Source organism: Paramisgurnus dabryanus, chromosome 11 (assembly GCF_030506205.2).
Source record: "Paramisgurnus dabryanus chromosome 11, PD_genome_1.1, whole genome shotgun sequence".
Taxonomy (NCBI): domain Eukaryota; kingdom Metazoa; phylum Chordata; class Actinopteri; order Cypriniformes; family Cobitidae; genus Paramisgurnus; species Paramisgurnus dabryanus.
Window position 1 is genome coordinate 11,185,119 of NC_133347.1, and position 24,467 is coordinate 11,209,585.

General features: G+C 38.5%; 1 protein-coding gene across 2 annotated transcripts in view; it reads right to left on the minus strand.

The window, feature by feature from the left end:
* Positions 1-24,467, minus strand: part of sema6bb (sema domain, transmembrane domain (TM), and cytoplasmic domain, (semaphorin) 6Bb) — a 149,491-nt gene that overhangs the window by 20,747 nt on the left and 104,277 nt on the right. For both annotated transcript variants that reach the window (XM_065246746.2, XM_065246745.2), the window contains 6 exons: positions 14,634-14,765; positions 14,366-14,515; positions 13,674-13,853; positions 8,589-8,729; positions 5,643-5,720; positions 3,069-3,127 (listed from right to left, as the gene is read on the minus strand). In XM_065246746.2, coding sequence (XP_065102818.1) covers positions 3,069-3,127; positions 5,643-5,720; positions 8,589-8,729; positions 13,674-13,853; positions 14,366-14,515; positions 14,634-14,765 — 740 coding nt within the window. The remainder of the gene's footprint in view (positions 1-3,068; positions 3,128-5,642; positions 5,721-8,588; positions 8,730-13,673; positions 13,854-14,365; positions 14,516-14,633; positions 14,766-24,467) is intronic.

Sequence of the window (24,467 nt, forward strand, 5' to 3'; positions counted from 1 at the left end):
AAGACGGAACGTCATTGCATGTGTGAACAGCACATTTTTGTATTTACTGGTAAATTCATTCTGGTAAATTTATGGTAATTTACTGGAATTACTGTGTGAAAGAGGCTATTGTTTGAGATGTCTTTTTATGACAACTTGACATTACCAAGGACTACATAAGGGACCACTTTTTTACCGGTAATACAAATTTAATTTGTCATTAAAATGTAATTAAGTGTTAATACTCTGTTATATAGTTTTATAACAGCGTCATGAATATTTTTCTTGACCTCAACTACAGTGTTACAAATATAATTTGTCATTAAAATGTCATTAAGTGTAAATACTTTGTCAAATCGTCATGAATATTCATGAATATTCTTCAGTTCATTAATGTTTTTTTGTTTAGGAAATAAAATCAATGATTCAAAAATAATAATAACAATAATAATAAATAAATAAATTAATTAATTGTTTTGTTAGTTTTTTTCTTCTTTGTTAGAAAATTTCATTTTGAGCACATACATAAAGCTAAGTATAATATTTTGACGTGTCTGTTGCATTTTGTAAAGTATTTAAAATTATTTGACATAGTATTAAATGGCAGTTTAATGTTATGTTAACCCATTAAGCTAGGTAGTTTCTTAAGTTTGATAATTATTCTGCTATGTCATGTTTATGATAGATTTATGACAAGTTATGATGTATTGGTTCATCTCAAACAATGTCATCTTTGCATTAAAAATGACATAATTGAACAAATGAAACTTAATGACAGTTGTCATAAATGTGCATAAAATCTCCTTCATGTTTACCCCTTCAAGTAAAGTGTTACCTGCCAAGGACATAAGACATAAAACATTTTGGGGAAGTACCTAAAAGAATGTGTGTCCCTATGTCTGTGAAATCCATGCTTAAGTCTTATTTTGAGATTAGATAGCATCTATACGTTTGATGTTAATCATTGATTGCACTTTAATTTCAATCTTTGAGATGACCTTACTTATATTTTCACTGAATGATCTTTACATTATGTATGAGGATTTTATGTAACAGTATACCAACTTTGGGTGGGTTTTCATATGCATTTGGCTAAAATCACAACTTTTTGCGTACAGATTTAATGCACGGCAAATACATTGACAGCCTTAAAGGTCATTTTAAAAATTGATTTTTCACACTACTGGAACTTTTCCTTGATCTTTTGAGATAAAAGAACTTGCCTGCTAGAAGAAGCTGCAAAAACTTCATATTTTATTTTGTAGTGCAGTTTTATAGATAGAATTGGTTAATGCTCAAGATGATAAAATGTAAAATTTTAAACCAAGTCATAAAGAAAAAAGAAAAACGGCCCAAAGCTGAAACTAAGAAAGTATCGAGACAACTAGGGCGAGCAAGGGAATGAGATTTTTTTTTGCCATACAGAAGACAGCTGGATGTCAGAGAGTTATAGCGGTGCAAAGCCCTTGGGACTTGTGACACTGGAAACATCAGCGCTTCCTCTCTAAATCACTCAGGGTCCCATGTCTACACCCATCCCAACCTCCATCACCTGCCCTTGGACACTGGCTCCTGTCTGTCTGACAAGCACCACGAGCCCTCCATCTACTGTATACGCCCCCAATTCAATCTCTCCTCTCTGTAAGTACGCCTCCACCCACTGCATCCTTCTTTCTTCATGGTTTATGGATCCCACCCTTTATGGGAGTGTTTGTAATCATTCAACCCCTACCAAGCCCGATGAAAATCGATTCTTCTCCCTTGCCCCCTGACTTTATTCCTGTCAAGCAGAAACCGTTAACATCGGCCATCTTTACGTCTGCACCCTTTAAAGCTGTGGTTGGACATACGTGTGGGGTTCATGAGAAGTTCAGTCTCGATCTCATCACTGAGGCTGTCCACCCAAGTCGTCTTTCTGTAGCCCCCTTAAACATGAATGAAAGATGAAAGCCCGTCTCCAGCCACAAACAGTGATGGATGCAGTGTTACATCCTCTAAACTGCCCACCTCTCAACCCGTGGTCTGCTTCTCTCTAGACTGCATGCTCAGGACAACCACATTTTAGTAGCGTGATGGATGTGACAGGTCTGACAGGGTCCCCGCCCGGTCTGCTGATCAAAGCCTTGAAGGCAAACTCTTATTTATACATGACTTATAATGGGATCACTGGAGAGATATACTTCTGGGAAGACCAGCTTCAACCAGCATAAATTTATATGATGATCGAGGCTGATTAATGTGGGTTAGGGCTGTTTTGATGGTGCTAGCCTAGCTGGTGAAGCTGCGCTCTTAAGAGTTGGACTAGGATGAGTAGAGTAAGTTAACAACATGTACTATTGGGGGACCATGAAAATCAAGTGATACCTTACATTTTTGTATTCAGCGCACAACAATGGATTCATGCTTGCCAATGTTGCCTACAAATAAAGTTGTCTTAGAAGCTAACAGCATATTTATGCAACACCTGTGATGTCTCGCTAAGCAGAACAGGGCAATATGCCGATGTTTCAAGAAGGGCACTTCTGCCAGAAAACTGAACAAATGGTTGTGTTGTAAAAATTATTCATGCTTCCATAAAACAGGTAGTATTTTGTCTGATTTACTCATCTTTTCCATTAGCTAACACATTAGCAAATATAACAGTTGGCTCCGCCACCCATTACACTCTGGCTTCTGCACCGCAGCGGTAACAGAAGTTGGGAAACTTCAAAAGCTCCTGATGAGCAGATTAAAATCAAGCCGGGCAGACATGATCATTATGCAATATTTATACATTCCACTGTTTGCGTCTCGCAGTAGATGAGGAGGTCTCCCGCGGTGGACCCAGGAATAATGCGCACCGGTGCTTGTGCAAAATCAGCGGTGGGATCAAAGGGTGAATATTTCAGAATGAACGATTGATTTTTGCAACAAACCTCACCAAGAGACTCAAAGGCTAACGTAATTTTTAAGTTATAAATAGAAAGCGCAAATTGCGATCAACGTGCACCGAAGCTCAAAAAGGAGGGGATGGGTGGGGGTCTGTCGAGAGACGAGAACAGGAGGTCAACGTGTGAAGTTTTATAGTTGCCATAAAAACATTCTCTTACCGTCACAGTCGCCCAAGTGAGACGTGTTTCCGTGCTCGACGTCTTGCTCGAAGGGAAGTCTGTGGTGAAACGGGAAACAGAAACAGTAGTTGATTCATTCATCAACAAACCACATAAACAGGCCATAAAACCACAGCTTAGGAATTACAGTAATGCTTGTGTATTTTTTGCCTTTGTTTGAAAAGCCAAAGCAGTTTAAACATAAAAGACTATTTGTTTTATAAAAAGAAAACACTATTTTTAAAACTGTCTTCAAGGGCAATTCTTGCAGCTTGGTCTTTTTGGCTTTGATAATGAGCAATATTTTTAAGTGACAGCTTAAATGGTACAGTGCGTGCACGGGCTAAACAGAAACTCCACTTGATCAAATCATGAGACATCACAGAGCTCAATTAAAGATGCTCTGTGTTACCTTAAAGCCAAGTTAATGAAGAGAAACGACCTCATTCGGCTCAGCAATGGCTTTTTTCCAACAGCGCAAGTCAAACAGAGGAAGAGCCGAAGGCTACGCGCAGCAAACCCGTGCACCCCGGGACCGGCCTCTTTCCACTACTGTCGGCAATTAGTCAAAGCCCAGGACAACAAGGCAGTCTGGGTCTGTTTTTTTTACTGCCAGGGCCTTGGTTTTCCAGCAGATACGCTTACACTCATGCGGTTAAACGGTTGCTGCGAAATGTCTATAAAATATACTGTTTCAACAAACTGCAGGCGCAGAGCTGTAATCTCCCAAACCCCTCTGAGAGAAGATGGCAGAGTTTTAGACTACAGTGGTGAACCACTTCAAGAATCTAAATGAGCTCACAGATTCCAAACCATTGCTCTCTTGGGGATAAACATAACACGGAGAACCATATAAAGTAAAAAAATTCCCTAAGAAATAAAACTTGTTTTGCATACTCATGGTTTGTGTATATTAGCAAACGGTAGTGATTAAAAGCACTTATGTAGCATTTTCTCCAGTAAAATTCAATTGATATAAAAATGTTTTAGCCATACGCAAGACAGCATCGATCCACAGGTTGTCCGTCCTTTAGTAAATCAAATCATATCTAAGCAGCGAGCTATAATTGGATAAGGGTGCTGAGGTAAAACGCTCTTTAAGTTTTCGCTGGCAGACAACCTGTATTTGCACACAGAACTCAATAAACTGTCTCCCTGAAGAGCGATACAGTTTCACATGTGAAAACCAGGTAGCATTTTAGCATGAAAGAAAAAGAGAACATGAACAAACAAAATTTAGCACACAAACTACTCAAGTAACCACAAAAAGCAGTTTTTACACTCACCTAAAGGATTATTAGGAACACCTGTTCAATTTCTCATTAATGCAATTATCTAATCAACCAATTACATGGCAGTTGCTTCAATGCATTTAGGGATGTGGTCCTGGTCAATCACTTGAACTCCAAACTGAATGTCAGAATGGAAAAGAAAGGTGATTTAAGCAATTTTGAGCGTGGCATGGTTGTTGGTGCCAGACGGGCCGGTCTGAGTATTTTACAGTCTGCTCAGTTACTGGGATTTTCATGCACAACCATTTCTAGGGTTTAAAAAGAATGGTGTGAAAAGGGAAAAACATCCAGTATGCGGCAGTCCTGTAGGCGAAAAATGCATTGTTGGTGCTAGAAGTCAGAGGAGAATGGGCCGGCTGATTCAAACTGATAGAAGAGCAACTTTGACTGAAATAACCACTCGTTACAACCGAGGTATGCAGCAAAGCATTTGTGAAGCCACAACCTTGAGACGGATAGGCTACAACAGCAGAAGACCCCACCGGGTACCACTCATCTCCACTACAAACAGGAAAAAGAGGCTACAATGTGCACAAGCTCACCAAAATTGTACAGTTGAAGACTGGAAAAATGTTGCCTGGTCTGATGTGTCTCAATTTTTGTCGTGACATTCAGATGGTAAAGTCAGAATTTGGCGTAAACAGAATGAGAACATGGATCCATCATGCCTTGTAACCACTGTGTAGGCTGGTGGTGGTGGTGTAGTAATGGTGTGGGGGATGTTTTCTTGGAACACCTTAGGTCCCTTACTGCCAATTGGGCATCGTTTAAATGCCACGGCCTACCTGAGCATTGTTTCTGACCATGTCCATCCCTTTATGACCACCATGTACCCATTCTTTGATGGCTACTTCCAGCAGGATAATGCACCATGTCACAAAGCTCGAATCATTTCAAATTGGTTTCTTGAACATGACAATGAGTTCACTGTACTAAAAAGGCCCCCACAGTCACCAGATCTCAACCCCACCGTCGTGGCCTGGATGTGCATCCCACAAATCTCCATCAACTGCAAGATGCTATCGTATCAATATGGGCCAACATTTCTAAAGAATGCTTTCAGCACCTTGTTGAATCAATGCCACGTAACATTAAGGCAGTTCTAAAGGCGAAAGGGAGTCAAACACAGTATTAGTATGGTGTTCCTAATAATCCTTTAAGTGAGTGTTTATACACACAAAAAAAGTGTTTTATCTGTAACACCTAATAAGTTAGAGCACAAGTAGCACAGGTGCAAGCAAATCATAAAACGTGTGATGGATGTGCCTGACTCAAAACTCACCTGGTACCCGCACGTAGGAAAGAGCAGGTGCTTCCTCTGGTCCAGCCGCAGTAGGGATCCCGTGAGGCGATGCAGTTCCTGTGAACAAACAGAGAAAACATGAATAGTATCTCTTTGGCCTCAAACAGTATATAAGTTAATTCAGCTGGATTTCACCCAAGAGCGATCCACCAGGTTCAGTGCACACATTAGACGCGTGACATGTGTTATCGAGCATTACGCCTCACCACGCTACATAGATGGCCAGCGGGCGCAGCACACAGTGCACGGGCTGGTGTAGGATTTCCACTGTGATCCTGACCGGTGGTCACAGAAAGAACTATGGGCACAGTGAGAGCCTACAGTGGCTCCAAAATGTATTTGGATACTTAAAAAAAACCGGGATGTCTTACATAACAAAATATAACCAAGTGGCATTCATTTAAAAGACATATTAATGTACTTTTCATGCAGAACATATTGCAACCAGAGAAATGTGCTATAGATTTATAAATCAATGGATTTATTGTTTTGAAGGATTGTGTTTGTATTTAATTGTTACAAGGCAGATGGTTGTAAATGTGTCTCAGATGTAAACACGTTGCATCTGTGTTTGTAAAGATGGGACAAATTAATCAAATCCATTTATTGGCTGGGTTGAGGAAGTTCCTGTGGATCCCACTTGCTGGGGTCTCGTCAGGAGGTCCTTGTGTATGTTTAGTTAGCACATTTTTTACCAAGTATAAAGGTCAGGGCATGCAGACAGATCTTTGGGTTAAGAACTTCAAAGAATAAGATGTGAGAAGGTCAACATATTAAAGAGTTCGTATGCTCAGTGGTGGAAATGATGATGCTGTGCTGGGGTCACATTTTTGTATTTATTATACATATACTATCTCACTATATTCATGTATGAAATTTGAAAACTGTAGCATTTGGAGTCTACAAAGTAGATAAAAGATAGAAATATCTCTTTTTTGAAAAACACTCCCTGGACACCCAGAGATTTCCCTCATTTCCAGCCCTGCTTGTGCTAGATTTAAACTAAATAACTACTTTCTATTCATTCCCCACAAGCATTTTAGGCCAAACTTGCTTGCTTTTGTATTAAAAGAAATTGAATGCATTGGCAAGCCTCCCAACAACTGCTCAGCAAGATATAAGAACTTGTATTCCAAAAAGTATTTGGACACATTTAGTTTGCAAACTTTGAGGAACATGCTGATGGCTAAATATAATGAATAACATTAGTGAACTTACATCAGTAACCATCTGATATATCATAAAAGCAAGAATGGCAAAAAAAGGGAAGTTAGTTTACAAAAAATGTAATATTTGTTTCCATGCAGAAACCTCAAGGAGACTTCATTGCTGTAGAAAAGGTTCATTACTCAGCTAATATCTGTTTTTAAGGATTAAAGTGATACTCCACATTAGCCACATATCAAAATTACCCCATGATGTACCCTCAAGCCATCCAAGATACATGTCTATCATTTTTTAGACGAACACATTTGGATAATATTATTTTAGTAAAGGTCCTTGCTTTTCCAAGCTTTATAATGATAGAAAACAGGTATCAGGTAGCAACTATTGACTTTAAACCCCAAAAAAGTGCATCCATCCTTCACAGAAGTAAAGATGTTGGACATGTTTATCTCGGATTGCTTGAGGGTGAGTAAATCATGGGTTAATTTTAATATTTGGCTTTAGAATCCCTTTAAGTTCAAAATTTTAGTTCAGATTAGTTTATACAGGGTTCCCACACCTTAGTTAACTTCAAATTCAAGGACCTTTCAAGGACTTTCCGGGTCCAATACCCTCAAATTCAAGGACTAAATGTGGGGACACATTTCAAGTCACAGCAAGGTTACATTGATACAGTTCCCTTTCGAGGGAACTCGAACTGCGTCACTGCAGTGGCACTTTAGGGACGCCTCCAGGGGTAAGTGCATCTGAATGTGTATTTCAAATTCAACCAATGGTGAAGCTTAACGACAAAAACAGGGTGACGCGGGAGCCAGAATATATATCGCTATCTTAAATATTGCCAAAGACGGCGTTACAGGGATGCAGGAAGTATGGCAAGAGAGACGCAGCGCCTCGTTCCCTTCTCAGGGAACAAGAGTAACATACGTTACCAGATTTGTTTTCCTGTGTCAAACACAACTATGCAAAAAAGCATTTTGGTATGAATCAACATTCGCATACAGAATATATAAGCATTTAAAGTGAACAGTTTAGCATGTGTGCTTAAAAGGCTAGAAATGTTATGGTATTATCCTACACTACACAGAGAATAATATGAATTTTGCATAAAATAGATTTAAGCACTTTCAATGACCTGTATCTATGTATGTATATTTTCAAAAACTTCAAAAAAGTCAAGGCCCCACAGGAACCCTGTTTATAATTAATTACAGCTTAGCTTAAATGAACAAAAATACTGATTTTGTATAAACAACTGGGTAAAAGTTTGACTATATGTACGTGTATAAGTTAAAGATGCCACTCGGCTGTCTAAAGCCCGGGATACACTGTAGGATTTTTGGCTGTCCCAGATGTAAGATTGCCATCATGAAACAATTGTCACAATTTCTGTGATTGTGGTTCTTCATCTGTGGTCCTATGTCGTACAGTAAAAGAGGTTCAAAGACGGACGTTTTCCCAGGCTTGCGTCTAAAGATAGCCTACAATAGTTTTCTGACAGTGTCTGAAATTCAGCATGATCAACGCACAGTGTGTTTGCTGCTACGACCTGCGTACTGGTATTTGTTTACCACTAGCACATGCTGTTGACGTTGCGCTAACGTGTGTCGCAGCCGTCAAAGCTTCTGTGCCATCATCATACAGTCTACATGCTTGTCGTACCCAAGTTTAAACGATCCATGTCGCACAGTGTCTTATATTAAATCCTTCAGTGTATTCTGGGCTTAAGATATCACACACAAAGAGTTCATCACTCACTTCATACAGCGTGTATACAGCTGGCAGCGTGCTACAGGCACTTTGATAACGCAGGATGGGAAAGCCAGCAGGAGGCTGTGACTGATGCGGTCCAGAGTGAGAGACAGCAGCTGTCTGGCCTGAGGAGAGTCCGGCCCACACCTGGAACACAAACAGTCCAAATCAATTTAACACAAATTAAGAGAGCGCGGAAAGAAAGTCAAAAACTATTTATACAGAGCACAGTGTGAAGCAGACTGACTTCAAACATAACATTAACAACGTTTAGACAGCAAAACCTTATACGGTCTGATCCTGTTTAACAGAATTGAACACTATGTATAATGCAGTGTGTTTAAATGGGACATTTCACAAGAAATGTCAAATAAGTCTTTGGTGTCCCCAGAGTACGTATGTGAAGTTCTATCTCAAAATATCCCATAAATAATTTATTATAGCATGTTTAAATTGCCACTTTGTAGGTGTGAGCAAAAATGGGTGTGTCCTTTTTTAAATGCAAATAAGCTGATCTGTGCACTAAATAGCAGTGCTGTGGTTGGATAGTGCAGATTAAGGGGCGGTATTATCCCCTTCTGACATCACAGGGGGAGCCAAATTTCAGTGACCTATTTTTTGCATTCTTTCAGAGAATGGTTTACCAAAACGAAGTTACTGGGTTGTTCCTTTTCACATTTTCTAGGTTGGTAGAAGCACTTGGGACTCAATTATAGCACTTGAATATGGAAAAAGTCAGACTTCCGTGATATGTCCCCTTTAAGAGAATACACAAATTTTGCTGTGAGCCTATACCTCCAATGTACTGTAGATCTTAAATCACGTTTTTTTTTTCACTTAGCACCTGTTTGGCCAATACTTCATAAAAAAATCTTTCCAAGACCACCCATCTATAAAGATCAAGGCTTGTCATTTATTTCAATTTAGAGAGTCCAAATGTATCCTTTGAAAAATAACCAGGAGGAGTAAAGGACAGAGATGTGTGTTGTATGAACCTATTGTCGTTTTGTCCCCCGGTAACAAATCTGATTGATATCTGCAAGCCACTCCTCTGTGCTTTCAACTTAATTGGCACTGAAGGATCACTCTTGCACCTGCCATGCTGTCTACAACTGGCATTTGTTTGCATACACGCACGCATACATATGGTTATAGAAACGCTTTCGATAATAGCCTTGATTGCGGCAGGGTGAACATTAGCACTTTATGCAATGATCCCACTTATCAAACACCATCAAGAGTGAATAAGCAATGAGATCGTGCGCAAGGCTCGAAAACATACGTTGAAAAATGAAAGAAGTCTGAATGAATGATTCATTGCAGCCCTACGGCTCCTTTATTCCAGGCAGCCAAAACAAGTGATGAAGAGAGATGTAGGAAGAGAGCGAGGGTGAGATAAAGAGGTGCGACTGGCAGGTTTAAAGTGAATTAAGCGGAAAAGCAGCCTCTCTTGACACATATGAGACGAGGAGAGAAACAGAACACGCAAGAGATGAAAATGAATCACTGCTATAGTTAGATCACAGAAAATAAGTTAGAACAGAAAAATTGGGTTGAAATATGCCAGACAACTTAGAAGATATAGAAAAGAAAAAAATCAAGAGAAAGAAAGAGATATGAAGGAGAGCGTGAGTCTTGATTCAGTTAACATTCAAGCCCTCCCGTCGTAGTCCTGCTCTTTTTTTTTTTTTTACAGCATTTTAATTGACACAGGTGATGACACAGTGTCCATCTGCTGCTGGCCCTTCTGATCCGGTGTGTCAAATGATTTACTTCCTTACACTCATGTGATGAAAGATGGCAGTGGTTGCATAAGGCCAGAATGATCCGAGTCTGATCTGATTATTTCACCTACGTTCTCATGATTAGTGGCTTCCTGCTGTGCTTACACCGCCAGCACTGTCACAACACACACACACACACACAATTACCAAGCTATCAACTGGGGAAAATAATATACATAATAAAAATGCTGGGTTGTTTTAACCCATGGTTCAGTCAAACATGGCCGTTGATTTGTTCATATTTTACCCAACCATGGGTTGAAACAACACATTATTGTTTACAGTGTATCAGTATAGCTAAGTACACACACACCTGCCTGCACACAAGGACAAATTTACAAACCCAAAAAATCCTTAAACATACAAGTATTTTTGTTTTATTTATAAATTGATTTTTAAAATGTAGTCCCCAATAGCAGTTTTTTTTTTCACTTTTTAGCTCACAATTTTGTCCGCAAACTATAGTTAATTACACATAAAGTCCCTTTAGTAAAGTCGCTCAACTAGCGGCCAAAATTTGCAACGCCTCCGGGCAGTTATTTCAGACATGCAAGACTAAAGTCCTATCTATTGTGCGAAAATCACAATTAAAGGAATATTCCATTTTCTTAAAAGAAAAATCCAGATAATTTACTCACCACCATGTCATCCAAAATGTTGATGTCTTTCTTTGTTCAGTCGAGAAGAAATTATGTTTTTTGAGGAAAACATTGCAGGATTTTTCTCATATTAATGGACTTTAATAGAGCCCAACATTTAATACTTAACTCAACACTTAACAGTTTTTTTCAACGGAGTTTCAAAGGACTCTAAATGATCCCAAACGAGGCATAAGGGTCTTATCTAGCAAAACGATTGTCATTTTTGACAATAAAAATAACAAATATACACTTTTAAAGCACAACTTCTCGTTTAAATCCAGTCGTGATGCGTCAGCGTGACCCGACGCAATACGTCATGACGTCAAGAGGTCACAAAGGACGAACGCGAAACTCCGCCCCAGTGTTTACAAGTGTTGAGATCGAGGACCGTTCCTACGTTGTTGTATGTCAACTGATACTAATTAATGTCTTTGTGTCAGTTTATTGTTTACAATGGTCCGCAAATGTGTGTTTTATATATGTAACACGTGACCTCCCTACGTCACTACGCATTTACGTTAGGTCGCGCTGGACCGGATTTAGACGAGAAGTTGTGCTTTAAAAGTGTATATTTGTTATTTTTATTGTCAAAAATGACAATCGTTTTGCTAGATAAGACCCTTATGCCTCGTTTGGGATCGTTTAGAGTCCTTTGAAACTCCGTTGAAAAAAACTGTTAAGTGTTGAGTTAAGTATTAAATGTTGGGCTCTATTAAAGTCCATTAAAATGAGAAAAATCCTGCAATGTTTTCCTCAAAAAACATAATTTCTTCTCGACTGAACAAAGAAAGACATCAACATTTTGGATGACATGGTGGTGAGTAAATTATCTGGATTTTTCTTTTAAGAAAATTGAATATTCCTTTAAACAACATATTTCTGACCAACAATTAAACCTGACATCAACTGTACCAAAACGTTTGTTATAGACGGTTTCATTGGAAGCACGCGAGCTGTCGCTGTTACGCACCTGAACCGAAGTCTACTTTGTTGGTATTTATTTATCAGTCTGGCTAGTGGCTAAACTGATCTCTGAAAAATACCTTGTTTAAAAAATAAAATGGTTTAGTTTACTAAAGACGAGGGTAGAAGACGAGCATGGATCACAACCGTGTGGAAAGGTTTGGAAGCCGAGCAAGAATTCAAGGACCTGTAGCTTACATTGTATACATTCATTTTACACAGTAATGTTAGCTCAGTGTAATAGTTGATACGTATTAGATATGATATATGAACGGAGGTAATCTACTTGTCATTTATTTCCCTTGTTATCAGAAATAAACTACTGTAAAATGACTGTTGTTATTGATTCTATGTGAAAGTCTACTAGAAGTTGCATTTAGTTTATAAAAAGTTTAAATCAAGTTTAGTTTAAAAGCCGTTTATATTTTTGTCTATAGCATGGAAGTAGGCGATTTCAGACGCAGCGTCTGTATAAAGCCCCTCCCCCAGAGAATCATCAGTCTTTATTGACTAATGCTGCGTTCACACCAAACGCGAATAGAGCGTTAAATTTGCATCTACCACTTCTAGTTTGTTGCTTGAACATTTTGAATGCATTAGCGAATCTAGAGCAAAATAGACGTGCGTAAAAAGCAAGCGTTTAAAGCAAAATTGACGCGAAATATCGTTCCTCCATGTTGAATGAGTGACTACGGGCGGGCCTGCGACCACAGCAGCAAGCAGGCTCCTGATTGGTTAATGCGGCGAAAATTGATGCCTAAGTTAAAAATGTTCAACTTGGGCATCAGACGGCAATTCAAATTTGCGTCTACTGTGCCGTGCGAAATGCCTCATTTGAGCTGCGAGACCTCCAGACACGCATAAACACGTCTTTATATTGACTTAACATTGAAATCATTCACTCCAGACGCTCTATTCGCGTTTGGTGTGAACGTAGTATTATGATTAGTTCTTTTACGTGCCTGGTCCGAACTTTACTTCCGGTTTCAGTTTTTATAAATGGTCTGACTAGTTTGCAAAACTGAACAAATACCTCTTCGAAAATAACAAATGTTTTGGTTTCCTAGGTAATCTACGTGTTGTTTACTTTGCTTGTTATATAAATTAACTACGTTTACAGTACTTTGTTGTTATTTATTCTTAGCAGCGTTTAACGGAAGTTACGTGTTGAACACGAAAGCGGCTTGTTTATGTTGTTACTGCTAAAACCATCTATAGAGCATTGCACTGTCCCCTATTCAAAGTAATAGCAGTGCTCAATCTTTTCATTTCCAATATCTTTGTTTCTTACAAACTCACACTTAAGTTTCACACACTGTTGAGTTTTTGATTCATTCATGCTTACATTTGTTCAATGTCGTTGTTTTTGCTAATTCCTTGTTTGTTTGAAAATTGTTTAATCCTGCCGACAAGTTTCACTTGATTTACACCATGTGTTTTTACTTGAGTGTGTAAAAAGCCTTCTCAGTGTTTTGATTGAAAAAACAGAGGCAGAAATGCATGCGATGAAAGAGCAACCAGACTAAACCGTTTATGAATGTAGGCACAACTGTTTTCTCAGGGAAAGTTGCTTACAAAGCCTAAACCGCCTTAAGCAAGAGATAATAACCAGTTAATGTCCCATCTGTTTAAACTGCACGACTTTTCTTCAACATGGCTATACTTTGCACTAAACCAAACATCAACATTAACCTCCATAGTACCTATCAGGGTTGTAGCCTTCCAGTTCCTCCAAAAATACATTGTTATTTGAAACTGTATTATCTGTATTCGGTGTGACGAGAAATTTGAGGATGGTCCCTCGGCTGGACCCCAAGAAGAGGACTGTCTGGTTACCGTAGGGACCAGCGTTTGTATCCACCACCATTTTATTCAGCTGGTATCTAAAACAAAACAACAAACGCAAATCAAACATTTTAACTTGATTTGTACTTCAATGGATCAATGCATTAAAACGAGCCAAATCCTGCAACCAAAATAGCAAATCACACATATAAATCACTTTGCATAATTGAGACAAACTGGCATATCGGTCTCAGTGATCCAGCCTTCTAAAATAAGATGATTTCCCACAGGCTTTGAAATAACACAAACAACTTGTCACTATAATCTTGCGTCCTGTGCCCTGTGGGATGCTGTGAAACCCCAGCTGCTGGAACCCTGAAGTCTGAACACTGATAGATGTTAATGCTATCAGACGTGAAAGTCTAATAGTCACATGCTTGGGAATCGTAAAGCAGAAAAAAGTAACCTGAAAAAAAGATTTTATGTGTTCTTTGATTAAAGTTTACTGTTTATGATTATTAGCTGGCCTAAATCCTTAGTCTGATGGACAACTAGCTTCTGGTGATGTTGACAACCCATGGTGAGAACATAGACAGAAAGTTGTTCTCACCTGACCATAGTCCTAACAATCCAGGGTCTCTGACCCAAAGATGGGACCGCTTCGTCCATCAATGGATGAGTCTTGACGAAGGTAAGCATGTCATCTGGGAAAGAGTTTGAGGAGTTAAACTTTGATCCCTGTACAGCACAACCACCCGGCCTGAAAAAAAAAAACAAGCACATTATGAAGCTTCCCCTCAAGAGGTTGGCATTTAAAAAAAATAAAACACTCTTATGAGTTGCAAATGTCACCTTTATAACACCATTTAGTTAAGTACCTTGGTTTGGGCACGACCTCATCTGGAACAGGTGTCCATATGGACTCGGGTGATTTCTGCTCTTTAAATCTTCCCTCAAACACTCCAGCCAGCTGTTCCATGTCAAAGGCGCAAACTGCAGATCCGGGAATACTGCAAAAACACGACATAACATTATGGCACATCCTTAAATATGTTCTGTTTCATTTCATGATTATGCTGTGTGCCGAAAGAAGCTTAGGAAGTAAAATAGGTTTCATTCATCACAAACATAGCGGAAGCAACATCAGCCTTGACTCGATCGGTACATGGGGTCGTTTGACAGTCATTTCAAGGCAAACAGAGCAGAGAACATTATCCAGTGCTGTCACAGGAAACCTTGGGTAACTACAAGCTCTTTAAACCCACTGACCTTTTTCTTCCTCTCAGATTATAGTGAGATTTACTGTATGCGTATGCATATTAAACGGCATCAGAGATACTATTGTATTAATTAGTGGTTCTTGCTAAGACAAGCATCAATATTACTATTGCTCAAACTTACAGATGCAAGTATGAAAGACATGTGCATTTGTAAACAGACATTATATAATCCACAGTTTAATTCTGCATTAGAGAAAAACATGATTTAATGTCTTAAAAGCCCCCAATGAGTGAGCCAAATGTAACTGTGGGAAAAACTGTGGTACATGAATGATATCTCAAATTGTGTGGCTTTTGGAAGAGTGCTGTTTACCAAGAAGTTGGAAATGCAGGATACTATTTTGATTTGGTTGTAAGCAACAACTAAGCAACCACTCAAACCACCACAAATTATTGCACAAGCGAGCAAGCACATCTTCTTCATTAAATGTTGTAAAAACAAACAAACTACTATGATTTTGTAAGGGGTAGGTTTTTACGATAAGTGTAGGGATCAACTTGTAGGGTCGGTTTTCCAGACAGGGTTTAGAATAATCCAGAACTACGCTTTGGATATACTGAGACATTTAAGTATATGCCTTAAAAAAAATGGACTATACTTAAAGGGCACCTATTTCATCACTAAAACAACGTTATTTTGTGTATTTGGTATAATACAATGTGTTTGCGTTGTTTAAAAAACACATTATTTTCCACCAGATTTCACTCTCTTCCTGAAACGTACGGAGTTGAAAAGTGCTGTGTCCCTGATTGGCCAGCTAATCTGTACGTTGTGATTGGCCTACAATCCGTGTGTTTGTTGTAGTCCAAGAAAAGAGATTTACACTGATGATAAGTTATAACTCATATCATCGTTTACTTTGGGGTATGTACCTTTTGCATATTGTTAACATTTACTAATGGGGTCTCACAGAAAGTTGTTTGATTAATTTATTGGATTAATTTATTAATCATGTCCATGGCATGAAATTCAGTCTTTTTCGTGTCAGTCGCACAAATTTCGTATAAATAGTACAAATAGTTTTTGTGTCGGTGGCACGATTTTCTTTTTTATGTCATTTTATGTATTGTTTTCTCGTGTTTTTTTCCTCTTTTCTGACCATTATCACTTGGGGTTGGGGTTAGAATGACTTTGTTACATTTTTAGACATCCTAACCCAAACCCCAACTCTAACCCCAACTCCAGGCGAGCCGAGAATAGTTTTAAAAGCGGAAGAAAAACATGTAGAAAACCAATACATAAAAGTACTTTCTAAACCAAACCCAAAATCTAACCCCAAGCGACAATGATTTAAAAATAGGAAAGAAAGGACTAAACAATACATAAAATGACAAGAAAAAGAAAGTCGTGCCACGGACACGAACTTTTTTTTGTGACTATAACACGAATTTCCGAGATCATGTTGACTAATACACACCAAAGGAAATGTCAAATCATGAATCGGACCATTGGTGCTTTTTAACTCTTTCACCGCCAGCGTTTTTTTTTTTTAAAGTTGCCCGCCAGCGCCAGCGTTTTTCATGGTTTTCACCAAAGTTTAATGCCTTCCAGAAAATGTTCTTCTTTAAATATATAAACATGCAATATACCAGATGAAAGAACAGACCCTCTGCTTTCAAACAAAAAAAAAAACGTTTCATCCTACCTTCAGTGGTTCTTTTATAATCAGCTTTTGAATATGGGTAGGTTTCTGCAAAAACACCACATTTTGAGCAAAAAGCAGAGATAATTCCATTTTTGTGACGGACTTTTCATAGAGATCCCATTCAGAGCGATCTTTAAAACAGACACGGACATACAGCCGCTTGCCATAGGGCAATACTTCCGGGTTTAAAAAGTTGCGGAAGGGTGGATAATAGCGGTATTGCGGAAAGACAGAAAATCTCGTCATTGGCAGGGAAGCGTTTTCTCTTGATTGACGATATATACGTATATCAGTAAAATAATATCTTAAAGTTGTTAAAGTTGTTGAGATGAATATCAGAAGTTGTGGTGAGACTTTTAAAATAAAATTATGCAAATCTCTGTGCCTGCTCTCTTAAAAAAAGGTGCAAAAATTGTTCTTCACAGCAAAAACCATTTTTGGTACCCCAAAGAACCATTCAGTTGAACATCCAAGAACCGTTTCATTCTGACCTTTACATAGCCTAAACATAAATGTCGAATAAGTTTTTGCAGCATGCCATAATGTTTGGCACTCCAAAGAAAGTTTAAAAAAATTATCCCTACCTCTGTACCCTTAAAAAGGTCCTTATATATACCATTTAGGTACAGATGATAAGTATACAACTTGTAGCAATAAGCATGTGAGGTACTTATATGTGCCTTTATTTTAAGACTGTAGGAAAACAACAGGAATCTCACTTAAACACCTTTCATTCTCAGTTCTCAGTTGTAATTGTCCTGAGGTACTGTGATTTGTCAGCTTTCAGTATCACATAGACCTGTTTAAAAGGAAGAGAGAGTCATATAGAGTGGCTCAGTGTGGTTTTCATTTACACCCACATCTTCTCTCTCCATCTCTCTTTCTTCCTCCTCAGCATTCCTGGTGCTGTCAGGCATTCGGAGTGAAACCACAGCTGTATTTTCATGCATCGCTGACACAGGTGACTACTGTAGCTTTTGTCCTCTTTTTCTCTTTAAAGCTCCCCTGCTCTTTATCTCACATCATCATGCTGGAGCTAAAACTCTTTTGTGTCTACAAAACTCACCAAACACCACTTTTTTTTAAGTTTCACATGCTCCAGAAAAACGATGCTCAAGCCAAGAATCAAGTGGCACAGTAACTGCTAACACTGATCTGGGTTCATGTGGGCATGTTTGAGCATGGCCTGCTGGGTGTGGAAGAGATTAATGCCAATGTCCTGAAATCTTAGGAATGTAACCAAGGGTTGCTGTAGCTGCGGTCTCTCATGGTATCGTGGGACACATCTGGACAGCGATTTCACCACGCACTGGGTTTGTGTGTGAGAGGCTGTTGGCTAGACAACTGTTGAGGATGACAGCAATAAAGCTGTCCGAAATCTCAACGGATTCAGGAGCTTGACCGCTGTGACAACACAAGTCAAGTCATTTCTGACAAAGCCTCCTGCAGTCCTCATTAGACTCATCTCAGCTTGAGAGAGTTCAGACTCAAAAATGTCATCAACCCGACATACTGCAGAGCCCATAAAAGGCCTGACAGGTGAGTGTCGCTCTTCAGGACTGAGAGAAGTGAGGTCTCATTCCTTTTAATTGTCATCACACATCACTGGCTTTGTGGCTATTAAATTTAGCAGTGAAGAGTCAGCTAGCACTCATTCAGTTTTTTTAAAGCGACTAAACTTTTTGCACACACTTAAAAATGTGCTAAATCTGTTCAAATAATTATAATCTACACTATAGAGGTGAATATATGAAGAGTTTGGTTCCAAAACGCAATAAATCAATTTTGACTTATTTCTTTTTATAAAGTGTTTTTTATACCAAGAAAGTGACAAGATGAATCCACTATTTTCTGTTACAAACTTTCACATAGCATCTTTATGTTATAATAACATTAAAAATACAAATAAATAATTAGATTTTCAAAGATTTAATATAAAAACTGATTATTTTTCCGCAAAATGCAATAAATCCAAGTATTTTGCCAAATTCTATAAATCTGTTGAATTAATAAATAAATGTGCATTCATCTTTGACATGTTTTATTCATTTAGTTGACAAGTGGTATACACTGATTAAAAAAATAAACATTAATGGCATTAATCAAAAGACTTACTTTGTCATATTAAGAACACTGTCATTGCGGCTGTCATCCTTGGAACGTCATCGCTGAATATTTCTGACAGCGATCAGCTGTAAAATGTTTTAGTCCTGCTCGACTTTCGTTGACTTTGAGTAAAATAATAGAAAGTTTTTCATAAAATCCCCGGGGGTCAATGTGTTAGCATGACAGAAGCTTGAAGCTGCCGTGTGAGAACAAGCAACAGCCAGCATTTTTCCGTCTCCCGAGTGACTCTCACGTAAATTATTCGATTTTAATGGCGTACGTTTCTTCTAGTGATGCACCGATGTATCGGCCGCCAATATTTATCGGCCGATTTTTGATGAATTTGAAACCATCGGCATATCGGCAATAGCACGAGAAAGGCTGATACCAATTGTTTATTAATTAACTGCATAAAGAAATCCATTATATGTAAAAAATGAGTTAATGTTGTTAATAAAATAAATGCTGAATAGCAAAAACCACCTTTGAATGTTGTCATGCTGTCTTATTATATTTGTTTTAGCTTAATTTGTGCCTCTCTTATTATGTTGGTCAGTTGAATGTTAATTAGATCCAATCCATGTTCAGTAAAAATAATTTGATGCAGAAATAAACTAGCTAATAGACCAACTGTATAGTATTGTATACAAGTGTTTAATATCGGTATCGGCATCGGCCAGAAGTTGTCTGTTTAAATCTGTATCGGCCCAAAAAATCCTATCGGTGCATCCCTAGTTTCTTCCCCGCCACAGAAAACCACCACACGTTTGTCAATGCCATCAAATATTTTGTTTTTGTTTGTTTGTTGATCACAAAGTAGATGAAGAGAACTAGGATTCAACACGCCACCATTGGTTGTTTACAATGCGTGGAATGGTGCGCTGTGATTTTTTAAGCGGATTTATTGCATTCTGCAGAAAAGGAGAACTGGCGTTTATCCCGTTTTGGGCAAAAAAGGGGAAAAGATGATAGAATAACACAGCAGATATTGGATTTTACTTAAAATTAAGAATTTACTTTTTAATACTGACCAGATACAATACTGATTTTGGCAGTAACTATTTTTTTTTAAATGGCATTTATCACGTTTTGGAACCAATCTCTTCATATATATTTCACTTCAGAAGACATTGATTAACTTTTTTTAAAAACTTGGATGATTGTATTGATGTATTGATTTGCTTTTTGGAGCTTTGCCATGTTATATAAAATTATATACATCTTTTTATATGCATCTCAGATGGCATGAGGGCGAGTAAATTATTTGGGTGAACTATTTCTTGAAGTTACTGACTCAAAGAAAGCCTCATCTATTCATCTCTGGTAGCACCTCTAGGGTTTGCTAATCTGAACTGATAGTTTGTCTGTGAGAATTTGTGTCTGCATATCTCATCTCTCTGTCAAAATGCTTCTTTATTGCTCTCTCCTGATTTTCTCTATTAACATTTATCAGCCCTCTCCGTCACCATTCTCTCTTTAAAAGTCCCTCGGCTGGCTCGATCTTGAGTGTGTGCTTCTCCAGCAGAGTCTGGCTTCATTTCATTTCCTCCTTCAATCTGAACTCTGCATCGTCCTTCTGCAACCCCAAGAATCCACTAAGAGGAAAATTTCGCTCACCTGCAGCCTCTCATTTACAGCAACTCTATTCCATTTCTCCTGTCCTGCCTGGAGCAACGGCCCCACACCTAGAAACATCGGGAGCTCAAATGAGATGCAAAGACCTCTCTACTGCTCTCTCGTTTTTGGGGGAGATTGAAAAGGGCTGCAGTCCATTCTGCATTCATTCTGAAAGAATGTATATTTTATATTCAAGAGTAAGTACTAGAATTTATGAAAATAAAATTGTGCTGTACACTATCAACAAAAAATGGTCCCAAGCTATCACTGAGGCAGTATCCTATGTACCATTAGGTACAAATATGCACTCTTTAGGTGCAAAGGAGAAACCGTCTGAAAGTTCCAAATTTTCAAAAATATTAAAGTGAAACACATAATGTCTATTGAGACGATCTACACTTGATTACCATCCTTCCCATAATACCTCTCCCCATCATTCCCATTAGGGGTGGGCGGAATGATCAAAAATCTATTTCACGGAATGAGTCATTTTATTTCACGGAACGGAATATTTCACGGTATACATGTTTTTCAGTTTATATTGTTTTTTTGATAATAAAAATGTACAGAAATACACCACTCACTATAGCTTTTAACTAAATGCTCACCACAGTTTTAAAATATGAGCAATTTAAAGTTAATAATATTAAAGTGAAAATGCCCAGAAGATAACAACAGATAAGTCTTGATTAGACAGAATCTTGTTTTTAATTGAGTTATTAATTTTATAGACTATTGAAGCTATAGTATGGCTTCATTGTATTTTGTATTTATGCATACATTACATTAAACATATGCAATATGTAAAATGAACAGGTATAAATATATGCAAAAACCTACATACAGGATAAATACCTGTATATGAGAGAAGAAGCTCTAGATATTATAAATGTGACAGGTGCTATGATGTGATGATCATAAAGTTTGTTTTAAGGTCTTGACGCCCTTTTCTTTACTTCATATTAGACCTTAACATTTGCATATCTTTCTAGTCTTTCCGATCAAATATGTTTGTAGAAGCAAATGGCGCGTCAAACTACATTGTTTCAGCAGCGCACGTGTCACTGATATAAACGCGAGTTTTGTCTTAGCTTGCTTAAAGTTCAGAAAACTTTACAACTATTAGCATTATGTGCAAGAAGAACTCTTTATCTGGCGTCGCAGCTCCTTGCGCTTGACTAGAGAGACCTCTGCACGCGAGAGACCGGCCGGCTGCTGCATGGAGAGAGAGAGAGCGCGAGAGCGAGCAAGACAAGACTCTCGCTGCGTGACCCGCGGTGGTTCACTGGCACTTATTATAAAAATTACACAAATAACTCGTTAATTTTTTATAAGTGAACTATTTTACATGTTTCTCCGTCACACGCATGCTTGAGGGCAGAGTTGGTCACGCCCACTTATTTGCATTCCGCGGAATAGACGGAATAGAAAAATCTGTTACGTCTGACATTTTATTCCGCGGTTACGGAATATACCGTCATACCGCCCAGTCCTAATTCCCATAGTCCTCCCCTGCTGCTGATGTGTCTGCCACAAGCTAACCAGTCCAGGCAATTTGTCTGAGAGCTCTTTAACAGACCACACATCCTCACGGCAGGCAAGCGATGCCCCCTGCGCTGTTTATAGAAGACTGCAGCTGCAGTCGGGAATGCTTGTTCAGCTGGGAGCTCCCCGCCACCGCACCTCGCCGGCTTCTTATCACAGAGAGCCGCTCAGTGCTCGTGTATGCCATCCATCTCTCTCTGAGCCCGCCACGGATGCCTGCCCTCAGGATAATAGGGGAGGAGAGGAACACTGGCAGATAAGAGGCAGCTGATGAAACTGTCTTTTTAAAGGGACAGTTTGCCCAAAAACACAAAGCTGAAAAATCATTTAAGCACCCACAGTGTACATTACTCATGTTAGTTAGCATTTTAACAGCCTTTTTTTGGAACTTGAACACCATTTACTGTAATGTATACTGTATAAATATAGCCAGCAGAGGATTAATTTACATTTATGCATCTGGCAGATGCTTTTATCCAAAGTGACTTACAGTGCATTCAAGCAATATATTTTATCAGTATGTGTGTTGCCATATTTTTTTATATTTATATTTCATATTTTTGCCATATAGTGCGTTTATGTTGCTCTATCAATTGAGTTGCTACTTTTTTGTTGAAAAATGAGTGGGTACATTTTGGGTGAACTACCCCTTTAATTCCTCTGTAGGACTGGAAGGAGTGGTGGGGGTGCAGAGGGGTCCTATTATTGACTTCCTCATTCATTGGTCCTTGAGTGACTGTCCACACACACACACACACACACACACACACACACACACACACTTCTCATTTGTTCCTTCGCCCACCCTCACAGCGCCCATTAACAGACTGAGATGTTATTAGAGTTGGCATTTGCTAAGGGTTGACCCCTGCTCTGACACTCATACACAAATACACACATGCACATTTGCATGCTGGGAGTCCTGGCCTGTTTTCATCATAAGAGATTCTTCTAGTTTTCAGGGTCTCACATAAATATTATTCATCACGTACGCTCGAGCACACATTATGCACACACACTCCCAGACCGTAATCACATACATACATACAGCAACCATTTTCTATTAAATTTCTCTTCCTGATATTATATCTAAGGATTAGTCCATCTTCTTAAAAACAAATCCAGATAATTTACTCACCACCATGTCATCCAAAATGTTGATTTCTTTCTTTGTTCAGTCGAGAAGAAATTATGTTTTCTAGGAAAACATTCCAGGATTTTTCACATTTTAATAGACTTTAATGGACCCCAACACTTAACAGTTTTAATGCAGTTTTAAAATTGCAGTTTCAAAAGACTCTAAATGATCTCAAACGAGGCATAAGGGTCTTATCTAGCGAAACGATTGTCATTTTTGGCAAAAAAATATGCACTTTTAAACCACAACTTTTCTTCTTCCTCCGGCTGTGTGACGAGCCAGCGCAACCTCACGTAATTGCGTATTGATGACGTCAAAAGGTCATGTGTTACATATATGAAACGCACATTTGCGAACCATTTTAAACAAAAAACTGACACAAAGACATTAATTAGTATCATTTGACATATAACAATGTCGGAACGGTCCTCTTTCTCCACACTTGTAAACACTGGGGCATAGTTTCAATACGTCATCCGTGACCTCTTGACGTGGTAAGGTATTAAGTGTGGTCGAGCTGGTGCGTCACACGACCGGAGGAAGATTGTGGTTTAAAAGTGCATATTTTTTCTTTTTCTTGCCAAAAATGACAATCGTTTTGCTAGATAAGACCCTTATGCCTAGTTTGAGATCGTTTAGAGTCCTTTGAAACTGCAATTTTAAACTGCATTAAAACTGTTAAATATTGGGGTCCATTAAAGTCCATTAAAATGAGAAAAATCCTGTAATGTTTTCCTCAAAAAACATAATTTCTTCTCGACTGAACAAAGAAAGACATCAACATTTTGGATGACATGGTGGTGAGTAAATTATCTGGATTTTTTTAAGAAAATTGACTAATCCTTTAAAAATACTATTCATGCACTAGTAATGCTTATAATTCACAATACAATATACTGTAAAAAGGCAATCACAATATCCTTCTTGTTTTTCTTTCTAACAGTCATTACTTTTCCATCTCAAGCCTTTCAGCATCATTTTCATCCTATCCTTCAGTTTTCCCTCTTCTCTGTTCTCATGTTCCTTCCTGTAATTATTGCCAGCAAACTCTGTCAAAACATGCACTTGCTTCCTGATCCCAAAAATATATGTTTCATTGTTGCTTTCTCCTGAGTGTGATGTATCGGTGACAGGCTGTCAACCATGCGTACACCTATCCACATTCATCTATCCATCTTTATCTTTCACACCTCCTTTTTTCAACCATTGAAACCTGCAATAATAATCCCAATGGAGTCGCACCAGTGCTCTATATTCAGTTCCTCCTTACACAAAACCCCCAGGATGATGACGACCTAAACCCAGAGCGCATGTACCCATTTCCCAACGCTCCGCTGGCACCATCAGGCTGCGATATTTTCAGCTCGACTGTCTATCAAT